Genomic DNA, 16,703 nt, shown 5'->3' on the forward strand with positions numbered 1-16,703 from the left:
AATCTCTTAATCCTTTTCCTAATTAATACCTATTCTACTAATTTATCTACAAATAAGTAAAAGAGACAAAAAATTAAGATATGTTTAATATTTTTAGAACAAAAAAATTAATCAAGATTTTCCTTGTTTATTAATTAGTAATTAGAGTGATATATCATTATCGTATTTGAAAGTAACTTATAAATAAGTTATTTTGTATTTGGATTTTTATTTTTAAAAATATTTATTTAAAAAAAAGTGATAAAAAGTTTTTTATTTGATAAATAAGTTAATCATCACATGGTAAATAAATTGATCTAAAAGCTTATTATCACAATATTTTTTCTTTATAAAATTTAGTAGGGACTCTATTTATTATCCATAACACAATCAATTTAGTCCTAGTTAGTTGTATGTTACTAGTCACCATTATTCAATAGTCAGAGCAATAGAAAAGTTCTAAACTTAGAACTGAAAGCCATGTAAACCAGCCAAAACTATAGTTTATAGTGTAATAAATGAGAATTCTTGGGACAAGTAATTTTTAGTATTTTTTTATTATTATTTAGTTAACATAAATATTAAATTATTTTTAACATTATTCATAATAAATTTGATGTGACTACTAATCTACTATGATATAAGTGAGCAGAGGTTTGGAGATGGTCCTAATGATGAACTTGCTTTGGAAGTCAATGGTGATTACAGTAGAAAATATGGTTATCTTAAATTTTCCAATTACAATAACTACACAAAAGATTCCAATTATTCTAAGCCAGTGAGGAATCTCCTAAACAATGTATGGTATCAAGCAGAGGAAATTTTCCCAGTGAATGGTGTTCCTGAAGTTAGGCAGCATGCTTTCTGGGTTCCAGTTCACAAGAAATACTATCAAATCGCAAAGCAGCTTAAGGTAAAATATAATTTCAAACCCAATTTCCCCTTGTAAGAAAATGTAGAACTTTTTTTGGTTAAATTATTCTAGACATGCCTATAATTTTATTTAATTTTTAGTTAGGTATTTTTAGTTTAAAAGTGTGTAATGATGTCTTTGTATTATATACATATTTTTTAACCTAATCTCTATAGTGCAAATTATTAGAGTATTATTAGAATTGTTAGTAGTTAGAAATATGGCGGTTGATAATTCTAGGTTTATCTATGATAGTTAGTTATGTCTCTATAAATGACTTTGTATTGTCTTATTATTATGAATATACAATTCATTTTCTTAGTCCCTTCTCATGAGTTCTAACATAAACATTGCTAATCATATTTATATAGATTAAAAATTTTGTATTCAAAACCTCTGTATTGGATGATAAATTTGTAGGTTTTCTAAAAAAATATGTACCATATAGAATTTAAATTAGAAAGACTTTTTTAAAAAATGTTTGTATAATGTTAAGATAGTTAGAAATAATTAAAGTTATAGGAATTTGATTGAAAAATTCTACACAATATAAAATTTAATCACAAGATTTTAAATTAATAGAATTTAATCTCTAATTTTGTGTAACTGATTGTTTGTTTATGATTCACTACAGAATGTTAAATTGAGTGGCTGTGTGAACACAACAACATGCTTGCCAAGAAATCCAAGTGTGGTGAGAGTGAAGAAAGGGATTACTGCCAATGTGTTTGTTGACAACCAAGCTTATAGAGAATTCTTGAACTCCAAATTTGGTGCCACCCCAGTGGACATGGAAACCGCCGCAGTTGCTTTAGTTTGTTTTCAGCAGAGAATACCTTTCATTGCCATTAGAGCACTATCCGATTTAGCTGGTGGCGGTTCTGCATTGTCCAATGAAGCAGCTTTGTTCACCTCTTTAGCTTCCCAAAATGCATTTGATGTTCTTCTCTCATTCATCTCCCTATTGAAAATTAATTCTTAGCTTTGCCTTCCTTTGTTTTTTTTAATTGTTGAATTAGCTTTTCAATTAATCAAAAAGTGTAACCCCTAGTTATTCTCAACGGTTATGGGAATTTTACTATATTATTGTTTAACTTTCTCTTAATAATCTAAAATCAAATCACTCTTGTTTAACTTGCTGGTGAAGGGAATTGTTTGGTTCTTTATAATAATAATAAGAACAATATATGGTGATTAATTACTTTCTTTCCTTTAAATATTTCTGAATTAAAAAATTAAATAAATATCTAAATTAACCTTCAAAAAATTTTAGATCTAACATTTAGATTCTTATATCTTTTAAAAATCTTCAAAAATTACTCTCGTCGAACATATTAGTTCCATTATTATTTTAAAAATGGACTAATTTATCTTATAATAATATTTTTGAGACATAATTATTTTATAGTAGAATCTATTAAGATTGTATTTATCTAACACATGTATTAAAAATTTAATTAAATGAACAAATTTTCATACAAAAATATAATTATCAAACATTTTTAGAAAATAAAAATGTATTCGATTTAAAATTTTATGAAAAGTAATTTCGAGGTTTTCTCTAAACAATCTGACTAGAGGGTGCAAATGGTCATTTCACATTGCCGTCCAAACCATTTCGCGCCTTCAAATACCATCAGAATATTACTGAGTGTACTATACTCAACTGAAATCTTAACCGTTATTTCCGTTAGAACCGTCCTCCGCCGCTATGACTACAGCCGTCACGGCCGCCGAGATTCTCCGCCACACCACCGCCTTCCTCTCCGACGTCATTTCCAACCGCGATCTCCGCCACCGCCTAATCTCCATCCTCCACCGAGACACCACCACCGCCGCAATCTCCGACGAATCTGCCGCAAAACTCGCCGCGGATACTCTTGAAACCGCGATCATGCTCTCCAACTTCGCCTCCCGCTCCTGCTCCCTTTCCCTTGCTGAGAAGCTCCTCCTCCCTCTGTCCGACCACCCGCTTCCTTTCTTCCTCCTCTCACTTGTCCACACCCTCCACAACCGCCACCTCGATGCCGCTGTTTCTCTCCTCCGTTTCTTCCGTTCTAACCCTTCCCTCGCCCGATCGGAGATCGCACCGGTCCTCTACGACCGTCTTTTCTCCCTACAGCTACTCTCCGTGTTCCGGTGGCTGCTGGAACGGAGAGCGCAGATCCTCTCATCATCTTCAGTTTCGGAAGACGCTACTCACTCGCTGTCGAAGGTGAGCGAGGAGCAGGCGTCGAAACTGAGGGAGCTGGAGAGAGAGTACGAGGAGATTCTCGATGAGAATTGCAGGGCTGTTGCGGCGCGTTTCGAAGAGGTTTTGGCCAGTGAAAATGCGTCCATTAGTCCACCATTGCTGGCGAGGAAGAGCTCCGGGGAAGCCGGCGGGGCGGAGAACAATGTGGAGGTGGAGGAGGACGAGGAGGAGCAGTTAGTGATGGAGGAAACAGAAATGATTGCGTTGAAGAGCGGACACTACGATAATGTAAGGATTAATATGCTAATTTTTTTATGACCAACAGATTAATTAAACTGAGACTTCTTTAACATTGAAGGTTTAGAATTTGATCATAATTTTTTTGAGAGAAGCCAAATTAAACCATTCACTGCTCTATAAACAAGAGACAATTAGGATTCTCTTGAATTTGGTTGATGAGTTTTGAACGATCATTATGTCACTGTTGTAGCCAATATGGAGCGAAAGGGAAGAAGCCTCCATTGAGTTTTTGAGCAGTGGTTCTTGCAGCAATTCCTCCTACGCACCATTTTATCCACGAAGAGTCTCTCCCACAATCCTCAAACCCCAAAACTCTTCACAAAACTTGGCATCACTCGCTGATGAAACCGAGTCTTCATTGGTTGACAAGAGTTTGACTAGTTCCTCCTCAGAATCAGAAGCAGAAAGAGAGATCACTAGTACTTCATGTTCGAAAAGGACCCCGAATCTGGTTAGAACCGGAAACAAATCCTTGAGTACTCCCAAAATCCTTAAACCACAAAAATCTGCAAAATGTTTGAAACCACCACCCTATTTAACAAACTTAGCTGATGAAGCAGAATCTTTGGATAAGAATTTACCTTGTTCATACTCCGAATCTGAAGCAGAAAGTGAGGTAGTGGGGACTAAATTTCTTATATATGATAGCCATTTTAGACTTTTAGTGCTATAAGCTGCTGAACTGGTGAAATTTTGTCCCTGTAGGAAAAGGACGAAAAGATATCACTATTGGAGCCTCAGAAATTCCAAACCCCAAAACAAACAAAAAATATTTGTTCAGGATCCATGTGGTATGTCATGCTTAATTGTTTCTGCATTTTCTAATTAAAAAAAATTATGGCTATATATACATGTACCTTAATATTCACCTAAAAAGTTTCATTTTCTAAGCTTGCATTTCTCCTGTTTTTAGTTCTCCAGATTATAACATGGAAGACGAACATGTGCCTCCAGAGGACTTTGTCTGTCCATTAACAAGTAACCTATTTGATGATCCTGTGACCCTTGAGACAGGACACACATTTGAACGCCATGCTATTGAAGAATGGCTTAAAAGGGGAAACTTAACTTGTCCCATCACTCGCAAGAAGCTGCGAAAGACTCGCTTACCGAAAACAAATCTCGTGCTCAAACAAATAATCTCAAGCTGGAAAGAACAAAATCTCAATTCAGTAGTCGAAATGCCATGTGACAGTCCACATGGAGATACCGAGCTGAAAGTGGAGTGTTCAACTTCTCCTAACAGTGTCATATCAGAGGCGACGCTTGACGGAATGATGAGCGAGTTGCGCAATGCAATCAACAAACTGTATATGTCAGAGGTGCTTGCGGAATCTGAAATGGCTGTGCTTCAAATTGAGAAGATTTGGAGAGAACTGAACCTAATAGTTGTTGATATCCATAGTATGCTATCAAAACCTGCTATCATCAATGGATTCATGGGGGTGCTTCTTAAGTCTTTTGATCCAAAGGTGCTGCAAACAGCAGTTTTCTTGTTAACTGAGATGGGTTGCGTAGACAGTAATGTAATTCAGACGCTTAGCCATGTTGACACTGATGTAGAATGGATCAAGACTCTTTTCAAGAAAGGTGTAAAAGAGGCTGTGGTGTTAATGTATCTTCTGAAACCTTCCACTATCATTCTTTCAGATATGGCAACAGTGGAGGCTCTCATTGCAGTTGTAAATATGAAAGAGGAAGAATTTCTAGAGATGTGTTTGAGTCCCAAAACGGCTGCAGTGCTTTTACTTGCGCAGGTTGTTGGAAGCAGTGAAGAGAGCATTGCATCTTCAGTTGCACAGGCTGTGTTATCCGAAAGAGAAATTGAAGCTATAGTTGGCAGTTTGGGAGCAGAATGGGCAGAGGAGAGGGTTGCTGCGGTTGAGATCTTGTTAAAATGCATGCAAGAAGATGGTACTTGCAGGAATATCATTGCTGATAAGGCACAATTATCTACCTTTTTGGAAAGCCTTGTAGGTGCAACTGAGGGAGAACTTTTCAAGATAGTTAAATTTTTATCTGAGTTGGTAAAACTGAATAGGTAAGTTTACATTTTACAAACATGAATTAAGCTGTATTGTTTATGATTGGGGTTTGATTCTCTCGTATATGGTTCTGTCCAGGAGAACATTCAATGAACAAATCCTTCACATTATAAAGGAAGAAGGTCCTTTAAGCACAATGCACACTCTCCTCATTTCTCTGCAGACAGCTCATCAATTCCATTTTCCAGTGTTGGCTGGCCTCTTACTCCAACTTGATCTTCTGGTTTGAATCTGTCTCTTACTGCCTGATCCTGACTATATCCTCTTTGATCCCTTCATCTTTGTGCAAGTCACTTTAGAGTTCACTAACTTATAGACTTATTGATAGGAAAAAAATTGGATGTTTTCTGGGATACAATTCTCTGAATGATTGCCTCTAGGTCCGAAATGCTGAATTTGTTAGATAAACCATAAAAATTGAATGTTTTCTGGGATACAATTTCTGAATGATTGCCTCTAGGTCCGAAATGCTCTGAATTCGTTAATAAACCATAAAAATGGAATTTCATCGCAATATGTAAGATGAGGCTCTCCAAGGCCTAAACATGCTCATGTGAGGGGGTATAATAGATATAAAACCTTTTGGGAGAGATGGTTTTGTGATAGATATTTTATTGATAATAGAGAGTTAATATTCACTTCTTGCTCATGGCATTTGCAGGTGGAGCAAACAAAGATGAGCATATACTCTGAGGAGGCAATAGATACTCTTATCTCATGCTTGAGAAAGACTGATTACCCTGCTGTCCAATTAGAAGCTGCCAAGATAATTGCGTCACTGCAAGGGAGATTCAACTATGCCGGAAAGTCTCTTAGCCGAGAAGTCCTTCTTGAACGTGCTGGTCTTGACAGAAGCTACAACAATTTTCTACAGATGGACCAGATCAGCAACTTCAACGAAGGAATTGAAGCATCTATGGTAATGTACAGTTCCAAAGAAACCGTGTTTCTGAATTAATGATAAGAAATGCTATAAGCCTAATTAACCATTATCAACAGAAAGAAGAGAATGCAGCTGAGGACTGGGAAAGAAAAGCTGCATCAGTTCTAGTTAGCCATGACTGTGGTTTACTTTTTGAGGCTTTAGCAGATGGCTTGAAGAGCCAAAATGAAGAACTACGCTCTGCATGCTTTATATCAGCTACATGGCTCATATATATGATCACCATTCTACCAGATACTGGAATACAAGGGGCAGCACGAGTCTTCTTTCTCAAACACTTCATATTCATATTGAAATCTGCCGAGGACACTGAAGACAGAATCCTTGCCATGCTTGCTCTTAAGAGCTTTCTTCATTTTGATGGTAATTCTTGTATATGTTATTTTTGCCTTCTGAATTACTTAATTATTCAAAAAATTACAGTATAAAGCTGTCTCTGTATATATATAAGCCTTCCAGTTCCAGCAGAATAATTTTCTCTATCTGTTTTGAAATAAATACTCGAATGCTGGATGTCATTGGTTTAAAGTTTAGGAAATGATTACTGTGCTTCTTTTGAATTTCAGATGGCTTACGTGATCTTACTTCCTATGCGAAGGATATCCTCAAAGCACTGAGAGAATTAGAGGGGTTCTCTCCCATGGCATCAGAAATTATGAAGGTTTTGGTTGAAGAACCTGAATCTAAAGCAGTAAGTTCAATTTGTGCTTGAACCATTTTTAAGATACAGGAATAGAAAATCACACACTTTAACGTCCTTGATTGGAACAGGACATCTGGATTCATAAAGAGGTAACTAAAATAGATTGCAGTGGGAATGGAGAAGTTCTTTCTATCATTTGCTTTGAAGATAAAATCTTTTCAGGGCATTCAGATGGAACTATTAAGGTACTTAAGAGATAAAAGATTGTTCTTGTCTTCTTAATTCTACCGAGTTGGAACAATAGTTGAGTTGTCTCTTTGTGGTCTCACGAGATCATGAGTTCAAATCCTGAAATAAGCCACTGATATAATTATTAGATTAGGTGCCTACATTTTACCTTTGGGTGTGGTCTTTTCCCGAATCTTGTGTTAATGTAGGATGTTTATGCACCAAATTGCCCTTTAATATTTATTGTGCATGTTTGAAGGTGTGGAAAGTAAAGGAAAGCATAGTCGATCTCTTGCAAGAGATTAAAAGGCATACGAAGGATGTTACAAGCTTGGCAATTTCGGAATCTGGCGACAGATTATACAGCGGTTCACTTGATAGAACTGTAAAGGTAATATATTTTAATTTGCAGCAGTAAGTAACTAATTTCAATGACATGCAACATGCTTATGTAATATGTATGTGATTTCTTGAATATCAGGTCTGGTCCATTGAAATGGCTGCAATACATCATGTACAAGAACATGATATGAAGGACCACATTCATAATTTAGTTGTGACCAATAGTATGTGTTGCTTCAGTCCTCATGGAAGTGGCATCAAGGTACTCAATTAATCATTTGTTTACTCAGCGATGACAAAGTGGTTAATATGTGAGATATGCCATATCCCAAGATAAATGTAACTGATAAATAAATATCATGCTTGACACGTTTGTCGGATCTGCAATTTGTACTACTCCCTCTGGTGTACAATATCCATGACTTAAGTAGATAAACTTTTGTCTACTTTTGGAACAGATTTAGATACTTCACCCAAATAATGGAAATTCTTTGCATGTAGCCCTTCCTCTCATACTAATAGAATCATCACTGTTATGCACTAAACTACTTTATTTGCAATTTCTTCAGGTTAAGTCATGGAATGGAGAATCTAAGTTGTTAAATTCTAATAAACATGCAAAGTGCTTGGCTCTTGTTCAGGGGAAATTATACTGTGGATGCCATGATAGCAGCATTCAGGTATGAAACTATCAACAGTAGTTATGAATTTTGTGCAAGTCCATTGTGATTCTATTTCAACAGGACATTGTTATATTTCAGGAGATCGATTTAGCCACAGGAAAACTCATCAGCATTCAAAGTGGTTCCAAAAAGTTACTTGGGAAAGCAAATCCTATTCATGCACTGAAACTTCATGGTGAATTCATATACGCTACTAGCTCTTCCTTTGATGGATCTGTCATAAAGGTATTCTTTGATTTTTCAATATAGCACATTAAATATCAACCATCTCATTAACGTTTTTTTTTTTTTAATTCTCCTTATAAACATTATGGTTTTGTGTGTGCAACAAATTTTTGGATGTTCATATGTTAATATAATTACAACGAAAAAGAAAATAATTTCTTAAGATTCAAGTAGTTTATTATTAATTTAAACTCTTATTTAAAATGATATTTGATTTTATGATTTATGAACACAATTCACATGATACCCCAAAAATACAGAAGAATTTCTCCTTGAATAATGACTCCATAGAAACATGGTGAATATATTATATATGTAGCATAGAAGATGCTTTGACTAGTTGATCTATGTGTTTTTCACATCTGATAAAATGTTAATTTCTAAAACAAATATATGTACAGATATGGAACACATCCAATAATAATCGTATACATATGGTTGGATCATTGCAAACTTCATTGGAAGTGCGAGCTATGGCAGTAAGCTCAGAACTAATTTATTTGGGGTGTAAGGGAGGAGCTGTGGAAATCTGGGATAGAAAGAAATACAATAGAATTAACACATTGCACACCGGATCCAATTATAGGGTTGTTTGCATGGCTTTGAATAGCACTGAGGATATTTTGGTAATTGGAACCTCGGACGGTCAAATTCAGGTAATGCTGCCGGCTGCCCTTTTTCAATAAAAACTCTAGTTTGAAAAAATTAATTTTTTTTTGTTCATATATAAAGTTAGCATATCAAAGCTTCCAATAACTGGCACAACAGTTTTTGAAATTACATATAAGCAATCATTTCTATAGAAGGATTGACTACTACTAGTAAATTTAATCCAATTATCACCATGATTTTGGTTAACTAAACATTTTTCTTTTCTTTTCTTTTTTTCTTTCATGCTACTCCCCCGTTTAAGACTTACAATACAAGTACTAATAAATTAATCTCTGGTAATTCCGCAGGCATGGGGTGTCAAGTAAAGAAGCTAAGGCTCGAAGTTTTGTTAGAGAAGGCAACATAAATTTGAGTTAATATTTAAAGTGGTTCTTAAATTTGTAGTTAAACTTTAATGTTGTCTCTAAATTTAAAATTGTCTAAATTTATTCCTAAATTTAACAACGATCGTTTAGACAGAAATCACACTGAAAGTCATGCTAGATCAGTAAAACGTTATTATTTTATTTTTGGCACTTAAATAGAACATAAATGACGTCGTTTAGAGTATTTTGAGGAATTTTAGTATGTTTGAGGGTAGAAAGCCCTCAAGATACTCTAAACAATGTTGTTTCTGTTCTATTTAAAAACAAAAAATGTAATGATGATATTTTATCCGTTCAGTGTAGTTTCTATCTAACTACGTCATTATTTTATCGGCAAAAAATACTTTAAGGATGACTATTGTTAAGTTTAGAAACAAATTTGAGACGATTTTAAATTTAAAAACAATATTAAAACTCGACTGTAAATTTAAAAATCACTTTGAGAATTAACTCTATAAATCTAGTTTAAATGTGAAATGAAATACATTTAACATTATGAAGGCTTTCTATTGGAATATCCTTCATTACAATCGTATATGACTGAAAAATTATATTTTGGTCCAATTTCTTGAAAAATATGTGCTGTAACGAATCGGTCCAAATCAAAAGCGTTTTTAAGATGTAGTGAAATTAATTAAGCGAATTAAGAATTTAAATTAAATTAGATTATTTCATAAAAAAAGAGAAAAAATTATATGGGAATCTTTTCTACTCTTGAGATGTCAACTAATATAAAATACACATTAGTGAAAACGATTGAAACGAAGAAAATATACTGTAAAAAAGGTTACAAAGACAATATTTTTAGAATAAATGGTCAAATTAATTTCTAAAAAATTATCTATTTTTTAAATTAGCTCTTAAAATTTTTTTTTAATCAAATTTATTTTTTAAAAATTTTAAATTAATCTTATTAGTCTTTTCGCTTTTTTTATTGTTAAGGGTGTCAAAGTTTATTGATGTTATAGGTTAATTAACATCACAACATACCTAATAGTTCTAATTTATTATTAACATGATTAATTTATGAAATTGGATCAAATCAACTTTAAATTGAAAAATTTTAATACACCTCAAGTTCTTTCTTCAATTAGGCTTTAATTCGATCAAATTTCATAAATGTATTATGTTAATAGTCAATTGAGATTTTTAGGAGTGTGTTGTGATGTTACTTAACATGCTACATTAACAAATTTTGACATTGTCAACAAAAATTAACATGACTAGTTTAAAATTTTTAAAACACAAATTTAATTGAAAAAATCTTTTGATGACTAATTTAAAAAATAAGTGATATTTTAAGGCTTAATTTAACTATTTACTCAATATTTTTATCAATACTAGTTAATTCTTTAGAGCTAACGTTTTAATTTTATATTATTAGAATTTAGAGTTTAAAATTTATGATTTAGAATTTAATATAAAAAATTTTGTTAGTTATGTATTATGATGCATCGATACTGACACAAACATGGGACACGATATGATACGGGATACGCTGACACGCGAATTTTAAAATCTTAGATGACACAGAAACACGCATACATATAAATATAAAGTATTTTTTAGATAAATCGTAATGATATTTTGATATTTTATTGATATTAAAATATAAATTAAAATTTTTAATTATTTTTAATATCTCATTTTAATTATATCAAGTATTTAAAATATTTTTTGTTTTAATAAAAAATAATATATACTATATTTAAATTTATTTTAAGAATAAGATTTCACATATTGACACGTGATGATATTTAAGTGTGTTTATACGTGTTCGGAAAAAAACTTTTTATTTTTTATTAAAACACGGTTGGACACAACAAATACACATGTTAAACAAATATTAATAAATATCATATCCAAAATATATCTAACACATAAATACAACAATTAAACAAAATATCCATAGTTTATAGCTTACGTAACATTGTTCATATTAGCCAGAGATTGGTCTGGCTACGCGACGGATTTCCTAGTTCAACTCGATTTATAATTAATTAATTAATTAAATTTAGAATTAAAATTAAATTAGATATTTTCATGAGAATGTATAAATCTGTATATACTGTGGCCTGCCGTTATTTATGAATCTTTACTCGTGAGGTCAACTAATATAAAATTCACCATGGGGTTTAACGATTCATATGCCGTAAAATATTCTAAAAAAAAAAACACATAGATAGATCAAGGAGTATACCATTAAGCATAGCAAATATATCTAAAAACCACTCCAATCATTTAGATATATTTATCCATCTATCTATCAAATTATTGATTTCATCCTCCTCGGCCCTCACAACTAGAAAAAAAAAATGGCTCCAATTAAAGTAGGTAATTCAATTCCAGATGGCATTCTTAATTACCTGGACGATAAAAACAATGCACAAAGAGTATCCATTCCCTCACTTGCAGGTGTGATCTAAATTTGATGCTTCACCCCTTGTGCTCTCTAATTTTTTTGCTCTCTTGGTTGATGACCTCAAGGTGAAGGTTGCAAACATTGAACTTTGTTCTTTCGGTTATCTCCCTTCTTTATTGGTGAATTTTTAACAAAATATTTATTTATTTATTTTAAAAATATTTTTTAAAAAAATAAAAATAATTCTATATTTTGATATTTCATACAAAAAAAATTATTTATTAATTATGTTTAAATACAATAATATAAAAATATTTTTTATTTATTTATTACGTGAAAAATATATTTTTAATTTTTTTAAAAAAATATAAATAATAAATTTTAAAAATATTATTTTTTTAGTATTTTATTTTTATTATTAAAAATTTGTAAAATACACTAAAATTTTTAAATTTTTTTATCAATTTAATAATACCAAAACAAACATTTATTTATTTTAAATTTGAGAAAGTATATGGAACAACTTTTAGATTTGAGAAAGGGACACCGGTGACAAAACATAGGAATGGAGACGCGACGACCATGAAGGATTCGAAACTGACTTAGAATAGAGTCAAAGCCATTAAAAAAATAGAGTTAGTGTACCTAATTTGGGAAAGAAGTTTTTCTTCTCTGTATTAGGAGAAGAATAATATAGTTAATAATCAAATTAAAATATTATATAATTAAAAATTGATATATTATAGAAAGTAAATTATAAATTAATTTAGAAAAAAAGTTAGATAAAATTTATCTTATCATAATTATATTTGATTTTTTAATTAATGACGACTATTCTAAATACCATACATGATATGCAATTTTCTTTATCTTTAATTTGTTCCTTTGTCAAGTCACCAAAAAATAATACATAATATGCAACTTATTCAAAACTATGAATCATATCCTTTTTATTACTAAATACATTTTTTCATTGTTTGAAATTGATTTAATTTTATCTCTAATATTTGAATAATTAATACAATATGTCGAAATATTAATAGAATTAACTTTTTATTAATTATTTTTAACAACACTTTAATTATTCTTATTCTAAAAAATATCATTCATTATGCACTATTTTTTTTATACTAAACGGGGCCTAAAGTCCAAAGCAACAAAAAAAAAAAACTAAACAACAATATTTTTAGAAAACTTCATCCCTTTTTCATCTGCACAAACCAACGGTACCATCATGGCTGGAGCTTCTTCAAACCACCTAATCTCCTTTTCTATAATTTGTCCATGCTTAGCCAAAGCGTCAGCACATTGGTTAGCCTCTCTGAAAACATGCCGAATCACCACCCTGTGCGGTCTAGTCATAAGCTCTTTTATGAAACGCACCAACGAAGCTCCCACATGATTCTCCATCACGGCACTTGAAGAAGGTGAACGGCGCAACTAGAAGCAGACTCCACCACAAGGTAGAGGATGCTCATTTCCACAGCTAATTTCATACCCAAAAAGAACCCCCAAAGTTCTACAATTGTGATTGTACACTTCCCGATGTTCATGCTAAATCCGGCGAGAAACTTACCTCTGAAGTCACGGATGATGCCGCCATTAGCTCCTCTGCTACCTGGTTGTAAGACAGAGCCATCAACATTTAGCTTGGCCCAGCCCTCTTCAGGTGGTTCCCACCCAATCTCCACAGTCCTGATAAGTCTGAGAATTTTGCTACTCTGTTCAGTAATGCTGAGAATGTAATTGTAGTTTGCTGCTAGAATTGTAACCATATGTTGAATTGGGGCTTGTTGACTATTCTGATTATTGAAAACAAGCTCATTTCTGCATCTCCAAGCTGTGTTGCAGGTAGTAATAAAGATGATGGTCCATGGTGTACCATTGTGGGGAGGAGTAAACTTTAAAAGATTGCTCTCCAGCCATTCCTTGTGGGTTTGGTTGAAGAAGTCAGGCTTCAAGTTACTATTGACAATGCTATTCCAGACGGTGCGGATGAAAGGACAGTCACGCAACACATGGAGCAGAGTCTCATCATCATTTCGGCATCTTGGATAGCTTCCATCATCGGTAAGTCCTCTCTTTTTTCTCTTGAAATTTTTCATCAGAGCATCATGAGTAATCAACCAGCTAAAAGACTTGAGTCTTTGTGGGAGTTTTGCTTTCCAAATATGTTTATAGAGTCTGTTGTCTTCTCCCCTATCACTGTAGAAAGTTTCATATGCTGATTTGACAGAAAAATTACCGCTCGGATTAGCTAGCCAGCTGATGAAATCATCTCCAACACAGGGATTGGGTGCTTTAATAGTATGAATAATGTCTGTGACCTCCTCAGGTAGGACCATATTTAACGCTTCCCAGTCCCACTCGCCATCTTTCGTTACATAATCTGCTACTTTTTCATTTAGTTTGTTTTCATCTAACTCAACCAGAGACACTTTCGACGGCTCTGTAAAGCCTGGAACCCATTGTTCTTTCCAAAAAGAAGCCATACCTCTATTTCCCAGCCTCCAAATAAGGCCACTTTTAAATTTCTCTCAAACTTTAGCAATCCTGAGCCATGCATTAGAATCACTTGATCTGCGTTTAATATTAGGCATGATACCTTCGCCACAACCATACTTTGCCCGCATAACCTTGACTCAGAGTGCTTCTCTATTGTGGATGAGGCCCCAAGCAAGCTTCATTAGGAAAAGGGAATTTGATTCTTGTGCCTTTATGATGCATAACCCCCCTTTTCTTTCGGTTTACACACGCTGTCCCAGCTAAGAAGATGAATTTTCTTCTCCTCATCACTACTTCCCCATAAGAAATCTCTGTAAATTTTGTCTATCTTGTTGCACACTGCTACTGGAATCTTCATGGTTTGCATGCAATAGCTAGGAATAATTGATAGCACTGATTGCACAAGTGTGCACCTTCCAGCTAAGGAGAGAGTATTTCTATTTCAGCTAGATAACTTGCTTTGCATCTTGTCAATAACAAATTAAAAGTGTTGTTGCTTGCATCTTTCAAGAATGAGAGGGACTCCTAAGTATTTTCCCAAGTTAGTTGTGAGGTTGATTCCTAGGTCCTGGCTCAGCATTTGTCTCATGGTATGATTAACATTGTTGGAGAAGTACACACAAGATTTTCTAAGGTTGATTTTCTGTCCCGAACACTCACAGAAATGGTTTAAAGCCTCCTTGATAATCTGAACTTGTTTCCTATCCATTTTTGCAAATAGAACTAGATCATTTGCAAAACAGAGATGAGAGATTTTAGGTCCCCCTCTTGATAAAGTTATAGGTTTCCATTTCTTATCATGAACTAACTTATTTATCAAATGGGATAAGCGTTTAATATACAAAACAAAGAGGTATGGGGAAAGAGGATCTCCCTGTCTGATTCCTCTATTTAGAATGAAGCTTTCTGATGGAGAGCCATTCCAAATAAGGTTCATGGATGTCGTTGATATACAAAGGCTAATAACACTTTGAATTGGATCTGGGATCCCTACGTCTTTGAGGGAGTCCATCACAAAGAGCCAATTCAGTCTGTCATAAGCCTTTTCAAGGTCTATTTTTATCGCCATCAAACCTTTTCCATGTTTTTTATTCCTCATGGTGTGAACTACCTCTTGTGCTACTAAGATATTATCTGCACTAACCCTGCCAGGCACAAAACTTGACTGCCTATTAGAAATAAGAGAAGGCATATATTTTTTCAATCTAGATGCAATGAGTTTAGTCACTATTTTATAGCAAACATTACAAAGACTAATAGGTCTAAAATGCCCAAAATTTTCCGGTGAGGGAATTTCAGGAATAATAGGTCTAAAAGAGAGTTTAGTCTTCTCTTTGTATTCCCCCTTTGCCAAGTAAAAGGGGTCCAGAGAATCCTAAATCCTTAAGCTCACAATTAAGTAAAACATCATTAAAAATACTAGTATCAAGAGAAAGGTTAAAAGAACCCCTGTATCATTCATCGAAAGAATAGAGTTGAAATCTCCTCCTAAACACCAAGGTCCATTAATATTCTTAGCTAAATACTTGATCTTTGTTCAAAACTCTCTTCTGTTTCCGACCCTAGGGCTGGCGTAAATAGCAGTAAAAAACCAAGGAGCATTATTTTGCCACTGTATTTCCATATGAACAAATTGTTTGTGAATGATGAGTGGCTTTATGTTCCATAAATTTGACCTCCATAGACACCAGATGCCACCTGAAAAACCTTTAGCATCACTAATACACCACGAGTCAAACCCCAATTTTTTTATAATAGCCTCAGCCTTAGTGCCCGAGACATGGGTTTCCAACAAGATACAAAAATTAGTTTTGTATCTAAACATAAGATCATTTAAGATAGATTTGAAGCCTTTCGAAGAGGCTCCTCTATAATTCCAAGATAAGATATTCATAGATATTAAAATTAAACAAAAATAAAAATCCACTCGGAGATAAGAAACTCCCTGGTGCAAAAGAGTCCCCTCTATGCTTCCATAGCCTTAGGCTCTGATAAGCGGATAATTTATACGCTTTTTGGCATTATTTTTAGGTAGTTTCTAGTATGTTTTAGTTACTTTTTAGTATATTTTTATTAGTTTTTATGCAAAAATCACATTTCTGGACTTCACTATGAGTTTGTGTATTTTTTTGTGATTTCAGGTATTTTCTGGCTGAAATTGAGGGACCTGAGCAAAAATCTGATTTAGAGGCTGAGAAAGGACTGCAGATGCTGTTGGATTCTGACCTCCCTGAGCAAAGAGGTAGCATTCTGGGTGTTAAACGCTAGAATGGATAGCATTTTGGGCGTTTAACGCCATGATGG

The 16,703-nt window shown here is 33.5% G+C and overlaps 2 protein-coding genes across 3 annotated transcripts in view; both read left to right on the top strand.

Moving 5' to 3' along the window:
- The window catches only part of LOC107490291 (bark storage protein A), a gene marked incomplete in the record, with an annotated part of 3,557 nt that extends 1,531 nt beyond the window's left edge, over positions 1 to 2,026 (top strand). Inside the window, 2 exon segments of the mRNA XM_016111052.3 lie at positions 629 to 892; positions 1,527 to 2,026. Coding sequence (XP_015966538.1) covers positions 629 to 892; positions 1,527 to 1,874 — 612 coding nt within the window.
- A 350-nt stretch (positions 2,027 to 2,376) lies between these two features.
- Positions 2,377 to 9,577, top strand: LOC107490290 (putative E3 ubiquitin-protein ligase LIN-1). 2 transcript variants are annotated; one of them, XM_016111051.3, is made up of 15 exons: positions 2,377 to 3,374; positions 3,577 to 4,002; positions 4,092 to 4,177; positions 4,300 to 5,427; positions 5,510 to 5,654; positions 6,093 to 6,350; positions 6,431 to 6,737; positions 6,941 to 7,065; positions 7,146 to 7,262; positions 7,505 to 7,636; positions 7,727 to 7,849; positions 8,157 to 8,267; positions 8,349 to 8,495; positions 8,897 to 9,151; positions 9,455 to 9,577. In XM_016111051.3, the coding sequence occupies exons 1-15, from the start codon at positions 2,604 to 2,606 to the stop codon at positions 9,470 to 9,472; spliced, it is 4,149 nt and encodes a 1,382-aa protein (XP_015966537.3). In that variant the 5' UTR covers positions 2,377 to 2,603; the 3' UTR covers positions 9,473 to 9,577. The 2 variants fall into 2 exon arrangements, with proteins under 2 accessions (XP_015966537.3, XP_052118346.1); XM_052262386.1 differs by lacking the exon at positions 4,092 to 4,177 and having other exon boundaries at positions 3,577 to 3,837; positions 5,144 to 5,427.
- Positions 9,578 to 16,703: the final 7,126 nt, after the last annotated feature.

The sequence above is a fragment of the Arachis duranensis genome, chromosome 5, assembly GCF_000817695.3.
Source record: "Arachis duranensis cultivar V14167 chromosome 5, aradu.V14167.gnm2.J7QH, whole genome shotgun sequence".
NCBI classification, from domain to species: domain Eukaryota; kingdom Viridiplantae; phylum Streptophyta; class Magnoliopsida; order Fabales; family Fabaceae; genus Arachis; species Arachis duranensis.